Here is a 26,136-nt window from a genome sequence, read left to right as displayed (position 1 = left end):
GCGCGCGCGCGCGCGCGTGTGTGTGTGTAGCACATTCTCTTTGTATCATTTACCCATTGATGGACATTCAGATTGTTTCCACATCTTAGCTATTGTGTATAGTACTGCAATGAATATGGGAGTGCTAATATCTAATATCTCTTCAGAATCCTAATTTCACTTCTTTTGGGTAAATACCCAGTGGTTGGACTTCTGGATAATGTGGTAGTTCTATTTTTATTTTTTTGAGGAACTTCACTGCTTTCCACAGTGGTTGTGCTATTTTTTATTCCAGTATACAAGGGTTCCGGGTTATCCTCTTCCTTGCCAACACTTGTCTTTTGTTTTGTGGATAATGGCCATCATAATAGGTGTGAAATGATACCTCCCTGTGACTTTGATTTTCATTTCCCTGAAGATCAGTGGTGTTAACAATGCAGTCCCCATCAAAATCCCAGTGGCATTTTTAGAGAAATAGAAAACAACTCTGAAAGTCATATGGAACCCAAAGAAGGCCACAGATAGCCAAATCAATCTTAAGGAAGAAGAACAAAGCTGGGGGAATCACACAATAAATTCTTTATTTCAAAATTTATTACAAAGCTAGAGTAGTCAGAACAGTATGGTACTGGCCTAAAGACAGATCTGAGAGGCCACTGGAACAGAAAAGAGAGCCCAGAAATAAATCCATGGTTATACAGTCAACTGATCTTTGAAAAGAGTACCAAGAACATACAATGGTCCCTTCAACAAATATTGAGAAAATTGGATATCCACATGCAGAAGAATGAACCTGGACTCTTACCATCTTATACCATATAAAAAATCAATTCAAAATGGCTGAAGAATTAAAGACTTAAACATAAGACCTGAAACTGTAAAACTCCTAGAAGAAAATATATGGGAAAAGCTTCATGACCTTGCTATTGTCAATGATACCATGGGTATGACACCAAAAGTACAGACAGCAAAAGCAAAAGTAGACAAGTGAGACTACATCAAACTAAAACGCTCTGTGTGGCAAAGGAAATGATCAGCACAGTACAAAAGCCACATATGGGACAGGAAAATATTTGCAAACCACATATATGATAAGGGGTTAATCTCTAAAATTCGTGAAGAATTTCTGTAACTCAGTAGCAAAACAGTAATTACTAAATTTAAAAACAGGCCGAGGACTTGAATAGGCATTTCTCAAAGAAGACATACAAATGGCTAACAGGTGTGTTTGATTGTTTTTATGTCCATTGTGAGATAAAATCCTTTACCCATTTTATTATTGGTTGTACTTTTTGTTTCTTCTTGATCTTAAGTGTTCTCTGTGTAGCCAGAAGATCGGCTTACTATGTTATATATGTTGTATACTTTTTTTTCAGTTCGTCATTTGCCTTTTATCTTTAGCATACAGAAATTTTTAATTTTTATGTAATCACTTTATTATTTTTCTTTGGCTTCTGGGTTTTGAAGTTCTCATGTTTTTCTTAGTTCTATTGAAGTTGTATTTTTTGTGATTTAAGTTTTTATCCATCAACAATCCATTTTGATGCAAGAAGCAAGCTCTCTATCCAGTTCTGTTAACCATCTAGCCAATTGTTTAAAAAAATTGTTTAATTATTTTCTGTAGATAGATTGCAAATGCCACAATTATTAATGCTAAACTTCTAGGTCTAATTTTGAATTTTATTCTATTTCATTAATTTGTCTATTCATATGATGGCATTATTTTAATTTAATTTAAAGCTTTACATTTATTTTACTTAAATTTTTATATAATTATGAAATTTAAAATACAATTTTACTTTAAAGCTTTAAAATAAACTTTGTTATGTGATAAACTTAGTTCACACCATTACTTTATTCTTTTTAAAATTTTTCCATTTTCTAGGCTACTTTTGCCAAGACATTTCTCTAAAGAAGATAAACGTGGCCAATAAACACATGAAAAGATATTCAGCATCTCTAGTCATCTGGTAAATGGAAATTAATACATCAAAATACCACATTACACCCACCGGATAACTAGAATCAAAATCTGATGACATGTGTTGATGAGAAATTTAACATATGCCCCCCAAAAAACTTACATGTAAATGTTAATATAGCAGCATTATTCCTAATAGCCAAAAGGAAAACAATCCAAATGTCCATCAGTGGATGAGTACTGTTTCATGGAAGTCAGAGGAGACTGTATTTGACATTTTAACTTAAACTAAGCACTAAGCACTGATGACGGAGTGGAGCATAACCTGCTGGTGGCTGTATACATTGATTGACAGCTCTGCATTGTCAACTGAAATTGAAGCTATGTATGACCTAAAATTTAGAATTCCTACCCCAGGATCTGTACCCAAAAGGAATGTGGGCACATGTGTTCCAAGGAACATGTATAAAGCTTTTCATAGAACCATTGTTCATAACGGCCTCAACCTGAATGTCTATTATAAGTAGATGTGGATAAATAAGTTGTAGTATTTTTATGTAGTAACATATTCTATAGCAATAAAAATGAACAAATTACAGCAACATGCCACAAGATGGATCGATTTTACAAATATGTGAAAAAAACAAGAATATGTATTATGAAATTTGACTTCTGTGAGTACAAAAATAGGCAAAACAAAGCTATAGTTTCACATCAGTACTTACATAGATATATTTATGCACACACATATATATATGAATACTCAGATTGTAAAATTATAAAGGCAAATGAAACAATTACGTTACAGTAAGGTTAATGGTTATATTTCAAAAGGAAGAAATGAGTGATTAGAAGGGGGTATGAGTGGGGCATCTGAGGGGCTGGCAATGTAATAGATCTTGATCTAAGTGATACATGCTTTGTGATAAACAGAACTGTATTTTTTTAAAGATTTTATTTATTTGAGAAAGAGAGATAGTGGGAAAGAGCAGAGCAAGGGGAGGGGCAGAGAGAGAAGCAGGCTCCCAGCTGAGTAGGGAGCTGAGAGGGGGCTCCATCCTGGGACCTGGTGTGTGTGTGGGGGGGATGACCTGAGCCAAAGGCAGACACTTAACTGACTGAGCCACCCAGGTGCCCCCAGAACTGTATTTCTTTGGGTTTGTACTTCTTATAATTCCTCATAAACGTTTTGTTGAAACATTTGGTTTATTTCTGGCTGAGTTATGGGTAGAAGTATGTTTCAGTAGATTTTTTAAATGAGCACAAATAATTGGCAAAAAAAAGTGTTTCAGAACAGAATCTGGAAATAGACTAGCACATTTAAGACCAAATTATTTTTTTTATAAGGTCACCAAAGCAATCCAGTGGGTATAAATGTCTTTCTAATAATTGGTGCTGTAACAACCTGGTGTCCGTGTAGAAAAAAATAAACCTCAACCTCTACTCCTCTCAGCACACAAAAAATTAATTCAAGATAGATCACAGGACTAAACATAGAAGTTAACATCATAATGCTCCTTGAAGAAGACATAGGACAATATCTTCATAATCATAGGATAAGAACAATTCTAGAGAAGACCCAGAAAGAAAAAAGAAATGATGAAAATAAGTTTGACTTCATCAAAATTTAAAACTTCTCATCAAAAGACACAGTTAACAAAATGAAAAGGCAAGCTGCTAAGAAAATATTCCCAGCACATATCTGACAAAGAATTTGGATACAAACTATATGAAGAATTCCTACAAACCAATAATAAAAAGAAAACTAATTAAAAATGGGCAAAAGAGTTGAACAGACATTGCTCAAAGGAAGACCTATAATGGCTAATAAATGTGCAAAAGTGTTAAGCATGGGCAATGAAAATCACAGATACCACTTTATACTAGGATGGCAAAATTTAAAAAAAAAATTTTAAGGCTGACAACTCCAAATATTAGAATGTAGAAAACTGGAACCCTAATACATTGTCGGTATGAGTAAAACTGTGTAACCACTTGAAGAAAAGTTCAGCAATTTGTTTTCTTTTTAATAGAATATATATCTGTGTATTTGTCAAAGTTCATTGAACATACGATTCAGATCTGTGTGTTGCATTATATGTAATATGTAAATTTTTACTACATTTTAAAAATAGTCACAATTCTTCATTCATGTATCCTCACCCTTTGTAATGTCATTTTGTGTCCCCTATCAAGAGGTGTCCTCTTTTCCCCACCCTTTGAAATGGAATGTCCTGTGACTTGCTTTAGCAAAACCAAGTGTGCCATAAGCAACAGCATGTCAGTGGTGACCTAGGTCTCAGAAGCCTTTGTGTACTTCTGCTTTCTCTTAAACCCTATCCAGCCACCATGGGACAATCCATAGCCAGCTAGCTGGGTAGTTGAAAGAAAGCCTGGATAGGTAAGTCCTGCGTAAAACACCAAATTTTAGCCTGGGTATACCAATGAATAATTTGAAAACACACAATAAAAATTTCCTGGTTTTTTTTTTTTTGTAGTAGTATTCAAATAAAGTTTTCTCTTTCTGTCTTTTCCCCACAGATTGGACTCCTTCTCATCCTGAGCCAGTGTACATCCCATCAGGCCTAGAGATGGAACCCCTTTATCCAAACTCCAGGGAAGATACTGTAGTTTATCTAGCTGAAGATGGTGAGCACATGATGAGCCATGTTGCTCTAAAATATAATTTGGGACCTAGATTCATCCCTCAACCTTATTTGTTTTGCTGTTTATAATGGAAACTGCAGATCACCAGGAAGTCCCTGTCTCCGTCAGGATGTCTGGTTACAGATTGATTCAAATGTGAATTTAGTGCTAATTATATTCTCGACAGTGTGCTGCAGTTTATGCAAAATTACTTTAAAGTAAAACATATTCCCCACTACAATAGAGAGTTATATTTAGAAGGAATTATGCTTCACATCAGTTTTCAAAGATAAATCCAGTGGAGTGTTCTACAGTTATTGTTGCCTCTCTATTCATAGGACATGTTCATGAAATTTTTCAGCTTTCATTTCATGCCAGTTTGATACTTTCTTGAGATTGCATCACCAAAGGAGGAAAGTAGCCCACGCTGCAAGTACCATCTAAGATTATATCTCAGGAAAGTGTTCTTAACAGTCAGGATCAATATTTGTACTTTGAGAACTCTAGTAACACAAAAGCTTGTATCTGCTTTACGATAGTATGCTAATAATCGAACATAGATGTCTCAGCCTGTATCCTGACCTGTGTTGTTCTCCCAAAGCACCCCTGTAAGGAAGTAAGGGACTCCTGCACACTTTCACCCTCGGAGTTCTATATCTTAGCGATCACTGCCAGGGAATGTATGTATTTTATTTAAAGGGCTGGTAAAACAGAAAAATTTACAAGAATTGTTCCCTATACAGTAAGCAATTCTAGAAATCATATACTCACATATTTTTTAACAACTAGGGTAAAGACAGGTGTCTCTGATTTTTTAAAATTTAATTTCAAATATTTACATGGCTAACCTGCCTTACAACTTCCACACATAACTTAAATAAGATCTGATAAAATATTAAAATAGTTAAGGTGAGTCAGTCAGGGTCTTGTCAAGAACTGGATGGCATACTTGGAGAAATCTAAGAAAGTTTAATGAGAGTATCACTTACCAAAGTACGGACAGAATTAAGGGAGACTAACAAGGGCTGGTAAAGCAGCATAGGACTGTCAACAGAGAAAAATCATTGTGTCCCCTAGGCCTGATAGAGTAAAGACAAAATGGGAAGTCCCCAAATAACTGAGTGTGTAGAATTCTGGGTTTCATGTTTGTTTTTTTCTTCTAAAGATTTTTTTTTTAAGATTTATTTATTCTAGAGAGAGAGAGAGAGAATGTGTGCACAAGTTGGGGGAGGGGCGGGGGGGGAAGCAGACTGCCTGCTGATAGGGGAGCCCAATGCAGGGCTCAATCTCAGGACCCTGAGATCATGACCCAAGCCGAAACCAAGAGTTAGACGCTTAACCAACTGAGACACACACGTGTCCCTAGAGGTTTTTTTTTCTTGAAAGATGTTCCATTGTCTTGTGACATCTGTTGTCTTTAATAAAAAGACAACCATAATTTTATCATTGTTCCCTGTATGTATGATGTGTCTTTTTCTCTCTGGATATTTTCAGCAATTTGACTACCATCTGCTAGATTTGGGTACCTTTATATTTATCCTGCTTGATGTTTGCTGAAATTCTTGGGTACATAGGTTAATAGAGTTGGGTTTTATTTTGTTTTGTTTTTCCAAATTTGAGGACTTTTCAGCAATTATTTCTTTATATACTTTTTCTGTATTAATCGTTCTCTTCTGTCCTTTGGAATTCCAATTACGCATGTGTTGGATTTCTAGCTATGTTCCACATGTCAATAGATCTTTATTTTTTTTTCCTTCTCTGTACTTGAGTTTTGGTTAATTGCATTTATTTGTTTTCTAAGTTCACTGAGTCTTTCTTTTGCAATATTTAATTTTTCTTAAACCCATCTAATCTTTAATTTCAGTTGTATTTTTTATTTCTAGAATTTTCACTCTTTTTTTAAACAACAACTAAAATTTAGTGCTTACTGTGTGTCAGGCACAGGTCTAAATACTGAAGCACTTTACCATATTATCTTTTAATCCTTTAAAAATGTCATCCCATTGGCCTCTGACCTCTATTGTTTCCGATGAGAAGTCAGTAGTATTTCCTATCATGGATTGCCTATTTGTGTTTTTTTTTAATATTTAGAAGTAAGATTTTATGCTTTTTTAAAAAATTTTTATTATGTTATTCACCATACAGTACATCATTAGTTTTTGATTAATTGTTTGCATATAACACACAGTGCTCCATGCAATACGTGCCCTCCTTAATACCCATCACTGGCCTAACCCAATCCCCCACCCCCTTCCCCTCTGAAACCCTCAGTTTGTTTTCCAGAGTCCATAGTTTCCTGTGGTTCATTCCCCTTCTGTTTACCCCCCTTTCATTCTTCCCTGCCTTCTCCTACTGATCTCTCCGCTATTCCCTATGTTCCACAAATGAGTGAAACCATATGATAATTGTCTTTCTCTGCTTGACTTATTTCACTTAGCATAATCTCCTCCAGACCTGTCCATATTGCTGCAAATGTTGGGTAGTCATTCTTTCTGATGGCTGAGTAATATTCCATTGTATATATGGACCACATCTTTATCCATTTGTCTGTTGAAGGGCATCTCAGATCCTTCCATGATTTAGCTATTGTGGACAATGCTGGTATGAACACTGGGGGTCATATGGCCCTACTCTTCACTACGTCTGTATCTTTGGGGTACATTCCCAGTAGTGCAATGGCTGGATCATAGGGTAGCTCAATTTTAACTTTTTAAGGAACCTCCACACTGTTTTCCACAGAACTTGCATTCCCACCAACAGTGTAAGAGGGTTCCCCTTCTTCACATCCTCTCCAACATTTGTTGTTTCTTGCCTTGTCCATTTTTGCCATTCTAACTGGCGTAAGGTGGTATCTCAATGTGGTTTTGATTTGAATTTCCCTGATGGCTAATGATTTTGAACATTTTTTCATGTGTCTGTTAACCATTTGTATGTCTTCATTGGAAAAGTGTCTGTTCATATCTTCTGCCCATTTTTTGATTTGATTATTTGTTTCTCGCGTATTGAGTTTGAGAAGTTCTTTGTAGAGCTTGGTTACCAGCCTTTTATCTGTACTTTCACTTGCAAATATCTTCTCCCATTCTGTGGGTTGCCTCATTGTTTTGATGACTGTTTCCTTTACTGTGCAGAAACTTTTTATCTTGATGAAGTCCCAAAAGTTCATTTTATCTTTTGCTTCCCTTGCCTTTGGAGACTTGTCATGAAAGAAGTTGCTGTGGCCAATATCGAAGAGGTTACAGCCTATGTTCTCCTCTATGAATTTGATGGATTCCTGTCTCACATCGAGGTCTTTCACCCATTTGGAGTTTATCTTTGTGTATGGTGTGAGAGAGTGGTCAAGTTTCATTCTTTTGCATATAGCCATCCAGTTTTCCCAGCACCATTTATTGAAGAGACTGTCTTTTTTCCACTGGATGTTTTTTCCTGCTTTGTCAAAGATTAGTTGACCATGAAGTCGAGGGTCCATTTCTGGGTCCTCTGTTCTGTTCCATTGGTCTATGTATCTGTTTTTGTGCCAGTACCATGCTGTCTTGGTGATCACAGCTTCGTAGTATAGCTTGAAATCAGGCAACATGATGCCGCCAGCTTTGTTTTCCTTTTTCAACATTTCCTTGGCGATTTGGGGTCTTTTCTGGTTCCACACAAATTTAAGGGCTGTTTGTTCCAGTTCTTTGAAAAATGTCATTGGTATTTTGATCAGGATGGTGTTGAAAGTGTAGATTGCTCTGGGTAGCATAGACATTTTAACTATGTTCTTATCTTCTGATCCGTGAGCATGGAATGTTTTTCCATCTTTTTGTGTCGTCTTCAATTTCTTTCATCAGTGTTCTGTAGTTTCTAGAGTATAGCTTCTTTATGTCTCTTGTTAATTCCAAGATATCTTATGGTTTTTGGTGCTATTGTAAGTGGAATTGATTCCCTAATTTCTCTTTCTTCAGTCTCATTGTTCGTGTATAGAAATGCAACTGATTTCTGAGCATTGATTTTTTATCCTGCCACATTACTGAATTGTTGTCTGAGTTCTGGTAATTTGGAGGTGGAGTCTTTTGGGTTTTTCCATATAGAGTATCATGTCATCTGCGAAGAGAGACAGTTTGATTTCTTCTTTGCCAATTTGAATACCTTTTATTCTTTTTTGTTGTCCGATTGTTGTTGCAAGGACTTCTAGTACTATGTTGAATAAGTGGGCATCCTTGTCGTGTTCCAGATCTTAAGGGAAAGGCTCTCAGCTTTTCCCCATTGGGAATGATATTTGCTGTAGGCTTTTCATAGATGGTTTTTATGAAATTGAGGAATGTATCCTCTATCCCTACACTCTGAAGGGTTCTAATCAGGAAAGGATGCTGTATTTTCTCAAAGGCTTTTTCTACATCAGTTGAGAAGATCATATGGTTCTTGACTCTCCACTTGTTGATATGATCACACTGATTGATTTGCAAATGTTGAACCACCCTTGCATCCTAGGTATGAATCCCACTTGGTCATGATGGATAATCCTTTTAAAGTACTGTTGGATCCTATTAGCTAGGATCTTGTTGAGAATTTTGGCGTCCATATTCATCAGGGATATCGGTCTGTAATTCTCCTTTTTGATGGTAATACTGGCCTCATAGAATGAGTTTGGTAGTTTGCCTTCTTCTATTTTTTTAAACAGCTTCAGGAGAATAGGTATTATTTCGTCTTTGAATGTATGGTAGAATTCCCTGGGGAATCCGTCAGGCCCTAGACTCTTATTTTTTGGGAGGTTTCTTTTTTTTTTTTCTTTTTCTTTTTTTTTTTAAAGATTTTATTTATTTATTTAACAGAGATAGAGACAGCCAGCGAGAGAGGGAACACAAGTAGGGGGAGTGGGAGAGGAAGAAGCAGGCTCATAGCGGAGGAGCCTGATGCGGGGCTCGATCCCACAACGCCGGGACCACGCCCTGAGCTGAAGGCAGACGCTTAACCACCGTGCCACCCAGGTGCCCCTTTTGGGAGGTTTCTTTTTTTTTTTTTTTAATATTTTATTTATTTATTTGACAGAGATAGAGACAGCTAGCGAGAGAGGGAACACAAGCAGGGGGAGTGGGAGAGGAAGAAGCAGGCTCATAGCAGAGGAGCCTGATGTGGGGCTCGATCCCAGAACGCCGGGATCACGCCCTGAGCCGAAGGCAGGCGCTTAACCTCTGTGCCACCCAGGCGCCCCCCCCTTTTTTGAGGTTTCTGATCACTAATTCAATCTTCATGATTAATCGGTCTCTTTAGATAAGCAGTTTCTTCCTGTTTCAGTCTTGGTAGTTTATAGGTTTCCAGGAAGGCATCCATTTCTTCCGGGTTGTTTAATTTATTGGCATAAAGCTGTTGATAAAAGTTTCTAATGATCTTTCCTATTTCCTTGGTGTTGGTCGTGATCTCTCCCTTTTCATTCATAATTTTATTAATTTGGGTCCTTTTTCTATTCTTTTGAATAAGTCTGGCCAGTGGCTTATCGATCTTATTTATTCTTTCAAGGAACGAGCTTCTATTTCTGTTCATCTGCTCTACTGTGCTCCTGGCTTCTAATTCATTGATCTCTGCTCTAATCTTGATCACCTGCCTTCTCAGGCGTGGGTTAGGCCTGTTCTTCTGTTCCAGCTCCAGCTTCTTGAGGCAAGAATATAAAAACTGCATTTTAGGTTTTTCTGCTCTTTTGAGTGAGGCTTGGATGGCTATGTATTTTCCCCTTAGGACCGCCTTTGCAGTGTCCCATAAGTTTTGGACCGATGTGTTTTCATTCTCATTGGTTTCCATAAATTGCTTAAGTTCTTCTTTAATTTCCTGGTTTACCCAATCATTCTTAAGCAGGATGGTTCTTAGTTTCCAAGTGTTTGAGTTTCTTCCAAAATTTTCCTTGTAATTGAGTTCCAGTTTCAAAGCATTGTGGCCTGAGAATATGCAGGGAATGATCTCAGTCTTTTGGTATCTGTTGAGACCTGTTTTGTGACCCAGAATATGGTCTATTCTGGAGAAACTTCCATGTGCATTCGAAAAGAATGAGTATTCTGTTGTTCTAAGGTGTAGTGCTTTGTATATATCTATGAGGTCCATCTGGTCTAGTATGTCATTCAAAGCTCTTGTTTCTTTGTTGATTTTCTGCTTAGATGATCTGTCTATTGCTGAGAGCTGAGTGTTGAGGTCCTCTGCTATTAATGTATTATTATCTATGTCTCTTTATTCTGGTTAAGAGTTAGCGTGTTTATCTGGCTGCTCCCCTGTTGGGGGCATAGATATTTATAATTGTCATATCCACTTGTTGGATACATCCTTAAGAATAATATAGTGTCCTTCTATATCTCTAACTACACTCTTTAGTTTAAAATCTAATCTGTCTGAGAATTGCTACCCCAGCTTTCTTTTGTGGTCCATTGGCATGAAAAATGGTCTCGATATATCTTTTGGTTCAAAATGAGTCTCTTGTAGACAGCAAATGGATGGGTCGTCTTTTTTATCCAATCTGCAACTCTGTGGCATTTATGGGAGCATTTAGGCCATTCACATTGAGAGTGATTATTGAGAGAGATGATTTTAATGATGTCATGTTGCCTGTGAAGTCTTTGTTTCTACAGATTGTAAATTTCTGTTCTGTATCACTCTTGGGGCCTTTTTACTTTTATAGAACCCCCTCCTTAATATCTCATGTAGGGGTGGTTTGGTGGTTATGAATTCCTTCAGTTTCTGCCGATCCTGGAAGGTTCTTATCTCTCCATCAATTCTGAATGACAGCCTTGCTGGATAAAGGATCCTTGGCTGCATATTCTTCTCAGATAGAGCTTTGAAAATATGCCTCATTTACCCTGGCTGTCAGAGTGTCTAGTTTTGACTGCATTTGATTCATAGCATTTTTAATTTCTGCCAGTTTCGCTCTCATTTCCACCCTTAGAGATTCTATATTCTCGTTAATATTTTCGTTACTATTTTTTTCAAGTCTGTACATCATCTTGACCATTGTTACTCTGAACTCCATTTCTGACAATTTGGTTATATCCATATCTGTCAGTTCTTTGGCAGAGGCCACAGACTCTGTATCTTTTCTTTGTTTGACAGGATTTCTCCTCATCATTCTGATGAGAGGTTGCGGGGATGCCCAGAGCCCAAATTATTGACCAGGACCCAGGCAGTGTGCACTTGTTTTATAGGGACCTTAGGGATGTGGGCTTCTTGATTTTTCAGCCTGCCTTCTGGGGGAGGGGCCTGCCGTGCTGAAACTCAGGCAACCCTGTTTGGGTAGAGTCACCCCATCCCCTGTGCGGGGGGATGGGGATGGGCACAAAGTGAACTGGTATTTCTGGGCTTTTGTTCTCTGGTGGATTTCCCTGGCAGTTTTCTGTGACTCTTCTGAGAGTCAGAGCAGCAGTGGCCAAATCCTAGCCTCTGTCTCAGAACAGAGAGATTGCAGTCTGCTCTCCACTGAGCTCTCTTGGCCACTTTAGCTCTGTTTCCGTCGGTGCTGCTAAAAACCGTGCAGCCTCCGGGGATGTGTGCCCCACAGCTGCTCTCGCAGCCCTCACTTCCAGGGCTGGCACGACTCTGTCCTTTGTGCTTCTAACACCGCCAGCCACCCCCGCGCACTCCCAAGCTCCCTGTTTCAGTGTGGTTGGCGCACGCTCCGGAGCGCTGGTTTTCAGTCTGGTCGTGCGTGTTCCCAGGCTCACGGTCTCAGTCTGCTCTCTCACGGGTACCGGTCCGCGAGTCCGGCCTTTTCCCCAGTGCAAGTGGCTACTGCTTCCTGGCACCCGAGCATGGCGGCTCCCTTCCCCTTCCCTTTATCTTCTGATATCTGTGCACGGATTCACGGCTTCCCGCTTCATACCTCAATACTCAGCACTGGAGGTGTTCATTTGTAGAGATCCAGATGTATCTTCCTGCGTCTCAGGCTGATTTTGTGGGTGTTCAGGATGGTCTGGTAGATATCCAGCTCGATTCAGGGGACCAGATGAAAAAGGGGTCCCCTCCTCCTCTGCCTTTTTTCTGACCGCCAAGGTTTCATTTTTTGATGGCTGAGTAATATTCCATTGTGTGTGTGTATATATATATCACACCTTCTTTATCCATTCATCTGTTGATGGACATCTGGGCTCTTTCCATAGTTTGGCTATTGTGGACATTTTTGTTATAAACATTGGGGTGTAGGTGCCCCTTCAAATCACTGCCTTTATATCTTTGGGGTAAGTACCCAGTAGTGTAATTGCTGGGTCGTAGGATAGCTCTATTTTCAACTTTTTGAGGAACTTCCATATTGTTTTTCAGAGTGGCTGCACCAGCTTGCATTCCCACCAACAGTGTAAGAGGATTCCATTTTCTCCACATCCTTGTCGGCATGTGTTGTATTTCTAGAATTTTCATTTGGTTCTTTTTTGTAGTTTTGGGGTTTTTTGAGATTATCTTATCTGCTTATTCATTATCTGTATCTTTTCCTTTAAGTCTTTTACATATGTATGTATGTGTATACACACACAATTTTTATATTTAACTTATATAAATATATTTACAATTTATATATACACACACGCAATTCAGTTCAATTCTTTCTGTCTAAATATGTGTATATATATATTTATATTTATATATATTCATATATTTATATATATTCAAAGTCCTCTGTTAATCCCAACATCTGGGTTATCTTGGGGTTTGTTGAAAATATGTGTCTGTGTGTGTGTGTGGCCATGGATCACATTTTTCCTGATTTTCTTCATGCTTCATAATTTTTCCTAATCATATACAGGACATTGTGAAAGATAAGTAGTAGGAGTCTGTATTACATTCTTTTCATAAATTATGCCAAATTTTGTTCTGGTAGGCAACTAAATTGCTGGCAGATCATTTTGCTTCTTTCAGCTTTGGCTTTATTTTTTAAATTTACTTTTATATTTTTATTTATTTGAGAGAGAGCGCATAAGTGGGAGGAAGGGTAGAGGGAGAGGGAGAAGCAGGCTCCCCCCTGAGCAGGGAGCCCAATACAGGGCTCGATCCCAGGACCCTGAGATGACCTGAGCCAGAGGCAGAGCTTAACCAACTGAGCCACCCAGGCACCCTGGTTTTTTATTTATTTTATAAGGGCGGGTCTATTTTCATTTTGTCTTAGTCATTTAGTCCTAGGTCATTGTCATTACCCTTGGATGTGGTACTTATACCTAATATGCAGCCTTTCTGGAGTCATGACTGAATGCCTGAGGTATTCAATGAAGTCTTAACAGTCTGGATAGTTTAGAACTACAGTATATTCTAGAATGGCACAGCTGATATCTCAGCCCCACAGTAACACTCTGTCATCTTGCTGAGTCTTATCCTGTACTTCTATAACCAGGCCCTCAGCCAAGGACTGGGGAACCACCGTGTAGACTGTTGAGACTCTCATCTATGTAGCTTTCTTCTCTCTGGTGCCTCATACACTTCAGCAGCCCCAAGCAACAATCTTGCTTCCTCAGCTCAGTAGGACTGCTCTACGACTAGCCTTCAGTGCCACCTTCTTAAGATGTAGTCAGACAGTATTGCCAGGAAGAAAGCCAGCGTTAGACGTGGCCTTACTTTGTGTATTTTTTTTTTAAACATTCTTTATCGTTCTAGTCTATATGTTATCCAGATGTATGAAAACATCTCATTTTCTTTGGTCCAGCTTTATAGTTATTTATAGTGAAATGGCAAGTTCAGGACCAATTACTCCAAAATAATCAGAAGCAGAATAAATATTTTTAATGTGAGAAATACATGAATTTATTTTGGGCATTGCTTTTCTAGTCCAAATACTCTTAGAGACTTTCTTATTTCAACAGATCTGTATGTTAGTGTCAAATTACTTTAAAATTTAAAATCGTTAGTGACATTTCAATTATACTGTGGCTCCAAGCTCTATGGAGAGTAATCTGTATACTTGAGACATGGCTTGATATACTTATGGTCTTCTTCTGTTCTCAGCTTACAAGGAGCCCTGTTTTGTGTATTCCCGAGTAGGGGGCAACCGAACACCCCTGAAGCAACCTGTGGATAACTATGATAATACTTTGACATTTGAAGCAAGGTTTGAGAGTGGAAATCTACAGAAGGTAGTCAAAGTGTAGGTTTTAATTATCTTTATTTGAGGAGTTAGACCTTCAACTGTTTATTATTTTCTGCATTAGGTACATTAAAGTCTTAATATTCATAAATGCAATTCCTTGAGGTATGATGTCAATTAGAGATGATTATGAAGGGGATATGAAAGGTTCAAATTCTGGACTCAAATACTCTGAACTTGAGTCAAACAGGCTTCTGTACTATACATTTTAATAAGCCAATATGAATTGTCATAGACACACAAACACACTGCTTCTCAGACTTTTTAGTAGGATAGTATTTGGGACGAATGTTCCGTAAAATATGTTTGGGAACATGCATGCTATCCAAGGGCATTCTTTAAAAAACTTTTACGATAAAAAAATTTAAGTACAGAGAATAATTTAGTTCTCCATTAACCATCATATACCCATCACCTAGATGCAACAGCTCTGGTTTCGCATTATTCATTTCACCTATTCGTAGGTCACTGTTAATAACACACACATACACACAATGGAAGTACATAGTGCTGATGGAATAGAAGGTTACTTGGTAAAGTCACATCTAACCCAGTAGGATCGTGTGTGTATATGTGTTTAAAACAAACATGCCAGTAAAAATATTTTAACCTTTAAGTATCTTTGGTGACTAAGTATGGGAAATACAAATAGTGACCAAATACAGTCCTCGAAGAGTTTCAAAGTTTTTTTTTTAAAGATTTTATTTATTTATTCGACAGAGATAGAGACAGCCAGCGAGAGACGGAACACAAGCAGGGGGAGTGGGAGAGGAAGAAGCAGGCTCCCAGCAGAGGAGCCTGATGTGGGGCTTGATCCCATAACACCGGGATCACGCCCTGAGCCAAAGGCAGATGCTTAACTGCTGTGCCACGCAGGCGCCCCAAGTTTCAAATTTTTTAATGCATGTGGTTGCATTAATTTATATGTTTTAAACCTCTCTCAGTGATAGTATTTCAGATACCTAGAGTTTGAATCTAATAGAAACCAGACTATATATCTGAAGTAAAAAAAAAAAGGGGGGGGGACATTGGATTTTAATTCCAAGAGCTCTTTAATCATTTCTTTTATAGGAAGCATAATTGGGTTGAAATATAGAATTTTTTATCAAATGCCCATTTTAATGTGCTCTCTTGAATTACAAAAAAATAAAAAGCCTTTAGAGAACTAACAGAGAAGCAGTTTCACATCCAATAAAAGAGAAAATTTCAAAACTTTTATCTTTTACAATTGCTCGCTATCGGATGCTGCCTAAATAAACAGCTTTAGGAAAACAGGCTCTCTGTGAATAGGTAAAAGTAAAATAATTGTCCTTATTTAATTTAAACCTGAATGTCATTTTTACATTTTTACGTGTTTTTTTCTTCCTTCCTTTTTGTGTATTAGGGCAGAATATGAATACCAGTTGACTGTGCGCCCTGACCTCTTCACAAACAAACACACCCAGTGGTACTATTTCCAAGTCACTAATACCCAAGCAGGAATAGTCTACAGATTCACTATAATCAATTTCACTAAGCCTGCTAGCCTTTACAATCGGGGTATGCGCCCGCTGTTTTATTCTGAAAAGGAAGCCAAGACTCATAATATTGGCTGGCAGAGAATAGGAGACCAAATCAAGTATTACAGGAACAACCAGGGACAAGAGGGGCGCCATTATTTCTCTCTTACATGGACATTTCAATTTCCACACAACAAAGATACCTGCTACTTTGCTCACTGCTATCCATATACTTACACCAACCTGCAAGAATACCTTTCTACTATCAATCATGACTCAGTACGGTCAAAGTTTTGTAAAATACGCGTCTTGTGCCACACAATTGCTAGGAACATGGTGTATGTTTTAACAATCACTACTCCCTTGAAGAACACTGACTCAAGAAAGCGAAAGGCTGTGATTTTGACTGCAAGGGTACATCCAGGAGAAACCAACAGCTCTTGGATCATGAAAGGCTTCCTAGATTATATTTTAGGAGACTCGAGTGATGCGCAGTTGCTTCGGGACACTTTCATCTTCAAGGTGGTACCCATGCTGAATCCAGATGGTGTGATTGTGGGAAATTACCGTTGTTCCTTAGCTGGACGAGATTTAAACCGTAACTATACATCTCTCCTGAAGGAATCATTTCCTTCTGTTTGGTATACCCGGAACATGATCCATAGGTAAAATAAGCCTCAAATTACCTCTCTGCTTATTTAGTAAACTTGCTAGTGAGATTTTTGCTCCCATCGTCCCATTCATTTTGCTCTAGCTTTTAAGATAGCTTAACTGATAGTTCAACTATAGCTACTAAATTTTTTCCCCGATCTTTCCACTCTTTTTTTCTGGCATTATGCCACTGGATTCACTAGCCTTTTCTTAAATGAATAAATTTCTAGAACATTTTAATCGCTTTGTGAAACTAATAGTTAAATTTGCATATCCCAGATCTGGTTTTTTGTTAAAGCTAACGGTAACACTGATTTTTAGTTCGGGATGCTTGAATCTGTTACATGTGAAAATTAATTCTATCTCACAGGGCTTCCTGGCACTATGTCGATCATACATTGCTCTATGATGAGCCTTTTTATTAAAATTAAGTTTTTATTTTAATTTCAGTATGGTTAACATACAATGTTATATTAGATTCAGGTGTACAATATAGTGATTTGACAATTCTGTACATTACTCAGTGCTCTTGGTGGTAAGTGTGCTCTGATAAGTCTTTTGACTATGAGGTTACATAGTTTTTAAAACCTTGATGAATAATAGTCGTCTTTCCCCCCAGAAAAAAATTAAATAGCTTTAAATTTTTCAAAGAATCCAGAACAGTAAATGCACATTATATTAAATATTTGTTGAATGGGTGAATTCTTCAATAGATTCAGGTGAGAACAATCAGAAATAGGCATGTGCTAGAGCAAAAAGATTTATTGGAGTCACAGAACGCCATTCTAAGTCCAAAGCCCCTTAACCTTTTTGGCTAAGAGTGGAGTGGATTAAAATATCAGATTGGAATCCTGCTATATCATTTACTGTGTGACCTTGAACAATTTACAAGCAAATCTAAGCCTCAGTTTTCTCTTCTATAAAATGGTAATAATAATACTTATAGGCAGGAGGATTAAATGAGAGTATTATCAATAAAGTGCTCAGAATAAAATATGGAGCATTGAAAGCTCTAAATGTACTGTTAGCTCACGTATAAAAAATTAAAAAGTTGCTAATGAATCAGATATAGATGTAAAAACTCTGTAAACTCTTTAGGATTATTCAAATATTTACAATAATAAGTACTATTATAGAGAGTGTCTATATCCTGATCCCACTTTGTTACCAGGGCCCCTAGTACAAGTACAAGAACCCTGTTTCAGGGCTGAGGCCCTCAGGGATACCTCTAGTCCTTCAGAGTTGCTGACAGGCTTTAGAAGCACCGAGAAGCATGGCCCCAGATATCTCAGTTCAGCCTTAACTTTCACTTCAACGTTAATCCTTTTATCTTCTTAGACACGGAAGGAGTGAAGTGCAGATCCCCACAAAAAGGACTGAAAACTCTTATTTTCATATCCCTCACAAATGTGGACTCCAGGATTCCCTGAAGTTATCTGAGAAATGTTAAGTGATAAAAAAAACAACCCATGACTTCCTTATTTTCCTGGGGAGGTCAAACAACAAAGAGAGTGAAGTGCAATGTGGTACCCTAGATTGGATTCTGGGACACAAACGATATTAGTGGCAAAACTAGTGAAATCCAAATAAGGTTGGGGGTTTAGTTACTAGTGGTGTACTAATGTTGGTTTCTTCATTTTTGAACGCTGTACCATGGTTATGTAATATGTTAACATTAGGGGAAACTGGGTGAGGGGTGTATGGAAACACACTAGTATTTTTGCAAATTTTGTGTAATCTAAAATTATTCTAAAATTATATATATATATATGAATGAAAGGAAGCTGATTAGAATATCTATAATGTTTACTTAGTGCTCTGTGACATTAAGGGTCCCTCGTCCAACACAGATGGATTGTAGGCCAAGGCCCTTTGTCTTGTCTCTATGGAAAATACTCTAAATGTCTCCATTCTTCTCACATTGCCTTGTAAGAGGGTTAAGGCAGGAATCCATTCAGTTAGTTTCAGAAAGACTTCCAAGAAAGAAAACTGCCTTAATGCAATTAATCATAGTTAGGTAAGTAGAATAAGAAGTCACATATGTGTGGGAAGGCAAACAGCTGTAAGTATATCTAAGATTTAGTATATTCAAAGAATATGAAAATAAGAAAGAGTAAATTTTAGTATAGGATGCTTAGTATAAGATACTTAGAATATCTTAACCTGGGTGAGAAAAAGACACAAGCCATTTCTCAAGTGATTTAAATTCATGTAAAATTCATGTAAAATTAGACCCTTTGGAAATAATGAGGTATCTTTGGGAATTACTGAGAAGTTTATTTTGAAGAAACTGAAAGATCATTAAAACTGGGGAAATGTTGGCTAAAAAATGTTCAGTGTATTTCATATTTAAGGCCCTAAATTGATTATCTTGCTTTATAATTTATAATCTGCTTAGTTTTCTAAAAACTTGTAATGATTATTTAGTGGCTTTATGTCAGACTTATGTTATCAATTAGAATTTATTGGGCACCAAATGAGAAAAGGGCAATCAATTAATACATGTAACAGACCTCACTTTGGGATTTCGCTATAGTTTAAAGGAGTATTATTCCTAATAGAGCTATGCTTTGAATATTTTGATTTTAGGTTTTAATATTTTTGTTATAAAATTAATATATTTTATATTACTACAAATACCATTGCTAACATTTTGGTATTTATCCTTCCAGGTATAACAAATAGTATATAAAATATTGGTTGTTTAATGCATAAAGTTTAGAAGTATGAAAAAAAAGCAAAAGACGCCCATCATCCTACCACCTTAATACCACCACTCCTTTTTTTTTTTTTTTTAACTTATTTAAAGCCTCTCCATTAGTTATTTTCATCAATCAGTTTGGGGAGCTTATTTTTTTTTAAGATTTTACTTATTTGTCAGAGCGAGCAAGGCAGGCAGAGTGGGAAGCAGGCTCCCCGCTGAGCAAGGAGCCAGGTGCAGGACTCAATCCCCAGACGCTGGGATCATGACCTGAGCCAAAGGGAGACACTTAACTGACTGAGCCACCCAAGTGTCCCTGGGGGGCTTATTTTTTATTGCTTAAGTATTCATTGAATGCCTAAGTTATACAAACTAAGGATTGTGCTCCTAAGAAATGTGTACTAATTTCCTTATTTATTAGAAATTTACCAGAAAAACAATTCAAACTTTGATACCATTTTTCTCAAAATAATATTTACCACTTTAATCAAGGGTTGTAGAATAATTAGCTTCAGTACCAGGTTGTCAGGTACTCAGTTTTTAACAAATATTTGGGTACTTGTGTGCATAACACTGTTCTAGATGATTTGAAGCATTTCTTACCCTTAACAAGATTAAATATCAAAAATCCTAAAACTTTCCAAGGCCTGTGTCAGGCAAATAGTACCAATATTATGTGCTATAGGAATTCAAAGAAAGAAAAATCTGTGGCCTTGACTAGTTAGGAAGTGAGACATGAAGTCAGCCTTGAGGGATGAGAGGAAGTATTTGCACTTCACGAGATGAAGAGAGGTATTCTAGTCAGGAAGAATCTCTGTGAAAGCTAATGGGCAAAGTAGGAGTGAGCTGTTTTCTTTGTATGATGGAAGCCAGAATAATAAAGCAGAGGGATCCTGTTGGAGAGTCTTGGGAGTAAGGTAAATTTTGCCCTTATCATGGACAGTAAGCATTCATATTCTATATGTAGCTAATAGGAAATTATTGTAGGTGTCTTAAAATTGTTAATATGCGGTATGGATAAGAAAAAGAAGTTGAAAGTGAGGACATAAGAAATTCTGTTTATTTGGATATTAGACTTACAAATCCATAGAAAAAGGCAGAGGTAAAATTTAGTAACTCATTTAGTAACTTATTCTTTTTTTTTCTCGGTAGATTAATGGAGAAACGAGAGGTTATTTTATATTGTGACCTTCATGGCCATAGTAGAAAAGAGAACATCTTCATGTATGGCTGTGATGGTAGTGACAGATGTAAAGCATTATACTTACAGCAACGAATCTTTCCACTTATGCTGAGCAAAAATTGTCCAGATAAAGTAAGACCATTTAAGATTTTTAACTTTTCCTTTATTACATGTTGCCCACGTGAGACTGCAGAATCGATCATCTTATTCAGTAAACTGCTTTTTGATTTAGTTCTTTGGACCGGCTTTTATAATTGACCATAAAAAAGCAACTATGTGGAATGTTTAGAGACCAGTAATTTGAAATGTGAAGAAAAAAATGCGCCTTATCCTCCCACCACACCTAATGATAAAAGACTGTTTTCCTCATAAGGTCAGGAACGAGACCAGGATAGCCACCCTTACCCCTTCGATTCAGGCTTATGCTGGAGGTTCTGAGTGCTGAAAGACAAGAGAAAGAAAGAAAAGGCAGACACTTTGGAATAAATATGACATGATTATCTTCATAGAAAATCCAAAGTAATGCACCAAAAAACCCTCCTAGAACTAATGAGTGAGTTTAGCAACGTCCTACATGACAAGGTCCCCCCTCAGAAATGAACTGCATTTCTTTATACTCACACTGAACAGTTGGAAACCAAACCTGAGAAAGATACCATTTACTGAAGCTTCAAAATAAATACTTGTGACTGCAAAAGAGCAGCACGAGGGAGTTTTTTCGAGGTGATGGAATCGGCCTGTATTCGGATTGTGGTAGAGGCTACACAAATCCATACATGTGTCAAACTCAGAATGGAACACAAGTTAATTTTATTGTAAATAAATAAAATTGCAAAAACTTTTTATAGGTACTGACATTGTAGCAATCTTTCAGGACAGCTTTCCAATGATCGAGCTTGTGAAAATAAAGCATCCTTATTTTATTCAAAACCTCTACGTTAATCTTTATTCCTAAACATATTTAAGCTCTTTCCTATAAGTTTTTTAAAGTATAAGAGCTTATCCCACCAGTATCAAGAATTAACGGGTTTTGAATGCATAGCTTATATATAAAATGTAAAATTTATTGCCAGCGTTCAAATCTGTACTTCTGAGAAATGTAAATATGTCATCCTTAAAATGAGTTATTTCCACTGGCTCGGAAATAAAAGCAGCCCCGGAAGCTTTAGAGAGAATAACCGCATTTGCACTACTTTCTCATTTTCAGCCCTACTTCCTGAGAAAGACATTGTCCTCAGAAAAACACATTTTCTCATTTGTCTTTGCTTCTTTTCAGTTTTCATTCTCAGCTTGCAAGTTTAATGTTCAGAAGAGCAAAGAGGGAACAGGAAGGGTAGTGATGTGGAAAATGGGAATCAGGAACAGTTTTACCATGGAGGCTACTTTTTGTGGATCTACCCTGGGTAAGACCAAGTGTTCTCATTCACGGCTCTCAGAGCTTTAAACCAAAGACACATTTCTAATGTGAGATTAATAATGTGGACAATGTGATAGTGGGCACTTTCTTCCCACTTAGATACGTGCTGGTGTCCAATCGCTTCCATATACAGGATGAACAAACTACCACTCTGTGTCCATCTCATCATCTCCCCTTGTCTAGAAAACGAGGCGTTAACATGTAGCTAGAATACCTAATTGGTCATTTCGTGAACTAATCTCTAATTGCTTGTTTCTGTTTTGTTTTTAAGAAGGAGTCCTTACAGATGATTGGGGATTTCAAGAAAAAGCAATGCTCCTACTTAAAATATCAGGATAGAAATGTTTTTGGTGGATTTGCTATTTGCAAGTCAAAGTAGACTGGGTTTGTTTGGGGTTCATTAAGGGGGCCAATTTATATTTTAACGGAAGCACTCAGTTCCTTTAAAAATAAAAGTGTGCTCTCTAGTTCGATTTAAGAAATCTTTTAGTCACATCTAGTTTACCCTTAGAATGCTCCATATAAAGATAATTGTTACATTTTTAGAAAATTTATTGACTTAAAGTGCTAGAAATCCACATGTGTAATTTCTGTTTTTTAAAGCACCTTGAAACTGATACAACACTATGATGATGAAAACATTAAAATAACTTGGGTAAGTTTTTCACTAAGTGATTATGAGCATGTTTATAACTGGTGACCAAGTATCCCATAATTCCTTATTAAATTTTCTTCTGCCTTACGACAGAGACTAATATGTGTTAAGTCAGCTTTGATCCAGGTGTGGAGACGGAAGGAGAGAAAGCAATCAGCCATTAAATGATCTACCTGGAGAAGAAAATCCAAAGGACAGGATATAGAATCATATCAGATGTTTGTTTATACTGTTTTATAGTTTAGGCCGACCTGTTAAGGACAAATGACTAATTCATCCTCAATGGTGGGTAAACTTATTGATGTTTTAGGTAATAAACGGGGCACTCATTTCAACACAAAAGACTTGGAGTCAATGGGATATCATTTTTGTGATTCTCTCTTGGACTACTGTGATCCAGACCGAACTAAGGTAAGCAAAGTCCATTTGGTAATGCCTCAGACTCAAATTTATCAGATAACATAACCTAACTAAGGGCCTATGGCAGGTTTTTTCTTTTAATAGCCTAAGTGTTTGAGGTTTCTGGTACTTGATGTCCCCATAGCTATTGTTCCGGGTGTCTGTAAATATTCAGTTCGTTTAATTAGGAAATAGTTAATTTATAATTTATCATTTTCCTCTAGTATTATCAGTGCCTGAAAGAATTAGAAGAAATGGAAAAACATATAAACTTGGAGAAAATCCTTGAGGATTCAGATACTTCTCTGAAGGAAGTGCCACTGGATCTGGAGTCTAGGTAAGTCAGGGTGGCGGAGGTAACATAACTGCGGTGCTGTGTTACTGTGCTCTTTATGGTAACAGGAGGCTATGAAATTCTCAGTCTCAGCAGAAAATCCCAACTACAGGTGGAGGAAAACCTTTTCACACACTTGACTTTGGTCCAACTTCATCAAGACTTCAGTTATTTCTTCAAGTAATATTAATTGAGCAGCTATTATGTCCTGTCCGTGAAAGACACACTCAAATTGTTTTTAATGCTGACATGACCCACAGAGAATTGACACATTACAGAGATGCCACACACACACTCTAAATTAGCAAATAATAAATGCAAAATTTAATGCTAAGGGAATGTTGTTGGAAAAACAAAGGTACTAATTTCGTACAGTTTCCTATAGGACAGACAGAACAACTGTTTGATTCTTTTCCTTTATTTATAAATTTTCAGACTTTGAGTTGGTGCCCCTGCAACCTCCCGAGGTCACTAATATGTTTGTCTGCAGATGGAGAGTATCATTTTGAACTCATGGATTTGTTTATATTTGATGTGTTCCAATTTCAGTCGTTGTTCTAATACCCTGAGATGCCTAGAACTATGGCATCTACCCTTTGTAATATTTACAGATTTATTTGTAATGTTTACCTGTGTAAACATTCTTCTTATAATTAGAAACATTTCTACCATTCCAATAATACGATAAAAGCAACAGTTGCAATTTTAAAAATGCCACCAAAATATTATTTATTATTTTATACATACAATATAGATTAAATTAATAAGTTAATCATTGTAAATGTAAATAAAATATAATTATAAATACAAATAATAATTAAAATAATTTATTATATCAGTTATTTATTATTTTTTGTAGTAGCCGAGGCTCCGACAGTTCAGAATCCAATGAGTCTCAGACTTACCTTCTCAAGTTAACTTCTCAGGTATGATTGAGACTCTCTGCCTATGGTATGGATATACTAAACAGGTACTCTTCTTATTGTGACTAACAATCGGACAAAAATATGCTTGTAGTTATGTAATGATTACATAGCAATAACTGTTACTTTCTGATTATGTGACATAGCTTTAAATCATAAAATTTTCTATCCTTAGGATTTTTAACACCCTTTCTTTAAAGATCCAGAGAGCCTACTTCTCAAAAGCCACACCACTTGTTTGTGAGAGTTGGTCACATAACATACATTACCTCGCTGCAAATTCAATGTTCATTTTTTCTTTTATTTAACAACTATATATTGAGCTTCAGTCATGTGTTGGGGAGAGAGCAGTGAACAAAAAATGAGATAAAAATCCTCTTTCATTGCTTATATTCTAGTTGGTGGAAATAAAAAATAACGAGAAATAAGTAAAATATATGATGTATCAGGTAACGGTCAGGGCGTAAGGAGGAAATTAGAATAGGAGGAGAAGTAGGGGGTTCAGGTGGTATTATGTACTGAACGTTTATGCCCCCACCAGACACATATGTTGAAACCCTACCCCTCAAGGTCATGGTATTAGGAGGTGACTAAGACAAACTAAGACACTACTCTCAGTACCGAGTGTGGGGTGCTTCTGTAACAAATACCTAAAAATGTGGAACTGGCTTCGGAACTGGATAAAGGGTAGAGGCCGGCAGTTTTGAAGTGTGTGTTTAATGCTGATACTGCCATGCAGGAATTTCCGGAGGGGATTCTGGTAAGGGCTCAGAAAGGAAAGAGAGCAAGCTTACATCTTCTTAAAGAATACACAATCATGTACAGAACATTGGTAAAAATACGGATATTAAAGGAAATTTTAATTTTCATGAAGCCTCGGACAGAAACAAACATGTTATTGGCTGATGGAGAAAATTTTAATCCTGACTATAACATGGTAAAGAATTGGGCTGAATTGCGTTTGCGTTCTATTGTTTTATGGAAGGTAGAACTTTTGAGTGATAAAAGTGGATATTTAGCTGAAAAGATTTCTTTGTAAAGTGTTGAAGAGCAGCTTGACCCCTCCTGACTGCTTATAGTAAAACACCAAGGAGAGAGAAGAAGGAATTGTTAAGCAGAGGAACCAGAGGGTGAAGATTTAAAAAAATTCTCAGCCTGCAGTATTACAAAAAATAGGAACATGTGTTCAGAAGAGAAGAGTAAGGATGTGGAGGGTCAACTATTTGTTAAGAAGGTTAGAGAGAGAGAGAGAGAGAGAGAGAGAGTGTGTGTGTGTGTGTGTGTACACACCACAGAACTAATCTAATCAGCCACCCCATCAGGAAAACTGCCAGTTTGAACTGAAGGGGTTGGAAAGAGACAGAATGAAGGAAGGCTGTCATACTTCTTACTTCATACTTTCGCAGTATGGTACCATAGGTCTGTTTGCAAAAGTGCACTGTTCTGCAAGACAAGAAAGAAAAGGCCTCAAAGGTAACTAAGAGATCAGGAGGGCCATCATCACCTAGATTTCAACGGGACAGATGGCCTTTAATAGAGGTCGTGGAGGCAGGCTGCCTGGAGCCATGAGCTACATTGTGGGCAGTGCCCCTGGCAGAGAGCCAGGCATGAGCAGCACCCTGCCAAGCTGCAGGGGTGATGTCGCCACCCCAGTAGGTCCTGAAGGCAGCATTGAGCCAGAGAGGATTATTGTTGAGCCTTAAGAGTTTGCCTTGCCAGATTTTGAGTTTATTTGGGATCCATCACCACATCCTTC

The 26,136-nt window shown here is 37.3% G+C and overlaps 1 protein-coding gene across 6 annotated transcripts in view; it reads left to right on the top strand.

The window, feature by feature from the left end:
* The window catches only part of AGBL3 (AGBL carboxypeptidase 3), a 68,683-nt gene that overhangs the window by 11,036 nt on the left and 31,511 nt on the right, over positions 1 to 26,136 (top strand). For all 6 annotated transcript variants that reach the window (XR_572630.2, XR_005838477.1, XR_005838478.1 and 3 more), the window contains exons 5-12: positions 4,442 to 4,549; positions 14,480 to 14,618; positions 16,003 to 16,782; positions 20,622 to 20,784; positions 21,929 to 22,055; positions 23,035 to 23,135; positions 23,348 to 23,460; positions 24,317 to 24,383. Coding sequence is in view for 3 of the 6 variants with exons in the window: in XM_008707588.2 (XP_008705810.2) it covers positions 4,442 to 4,549; positions 14,480 to 14,618; positions 16,003 to 16,782; positions 20,622 to 20,784; positions 21,929 to 22,055; positions 23,035 to 23,135; positions 23,348 to 23,460; positions 24,317 to 24,383 (1,598 nt within the window). In the remaining 3 variants the exon portion in view is untranslated. The remainder of the gene's footprint in view (positions 1 to 4,441; positions 4,550 to 14,479; positions 14,619 to 16,002; positions 16,783 to 20,621; positions 20,785 to 21,928; positions 22,056 to 23,034; positions 23,136 to 23,347; positions 23,461 to 24,316; positions 24,384 to 26,136) is intronic.

This window comes from Ursus maritimus, unplaced genomic scaffold (genome assembly GCF_017311325.1).
Source record: "Ursus maritimus isolate PB19 unplaced genomic scaffold, ASM1731132v1 scaffold_3, whole genome shotgun sequence".
NCBI lineage: Eukaryota > Metazoa > Chordata > Mammalia > Carnivora > Ursidae > Ursus > Ursus maritimus.
Note: the sequence above shows the minus strand (reverse complement) of the source record. Positions and strands in the feature narration are given on the sequence as shown.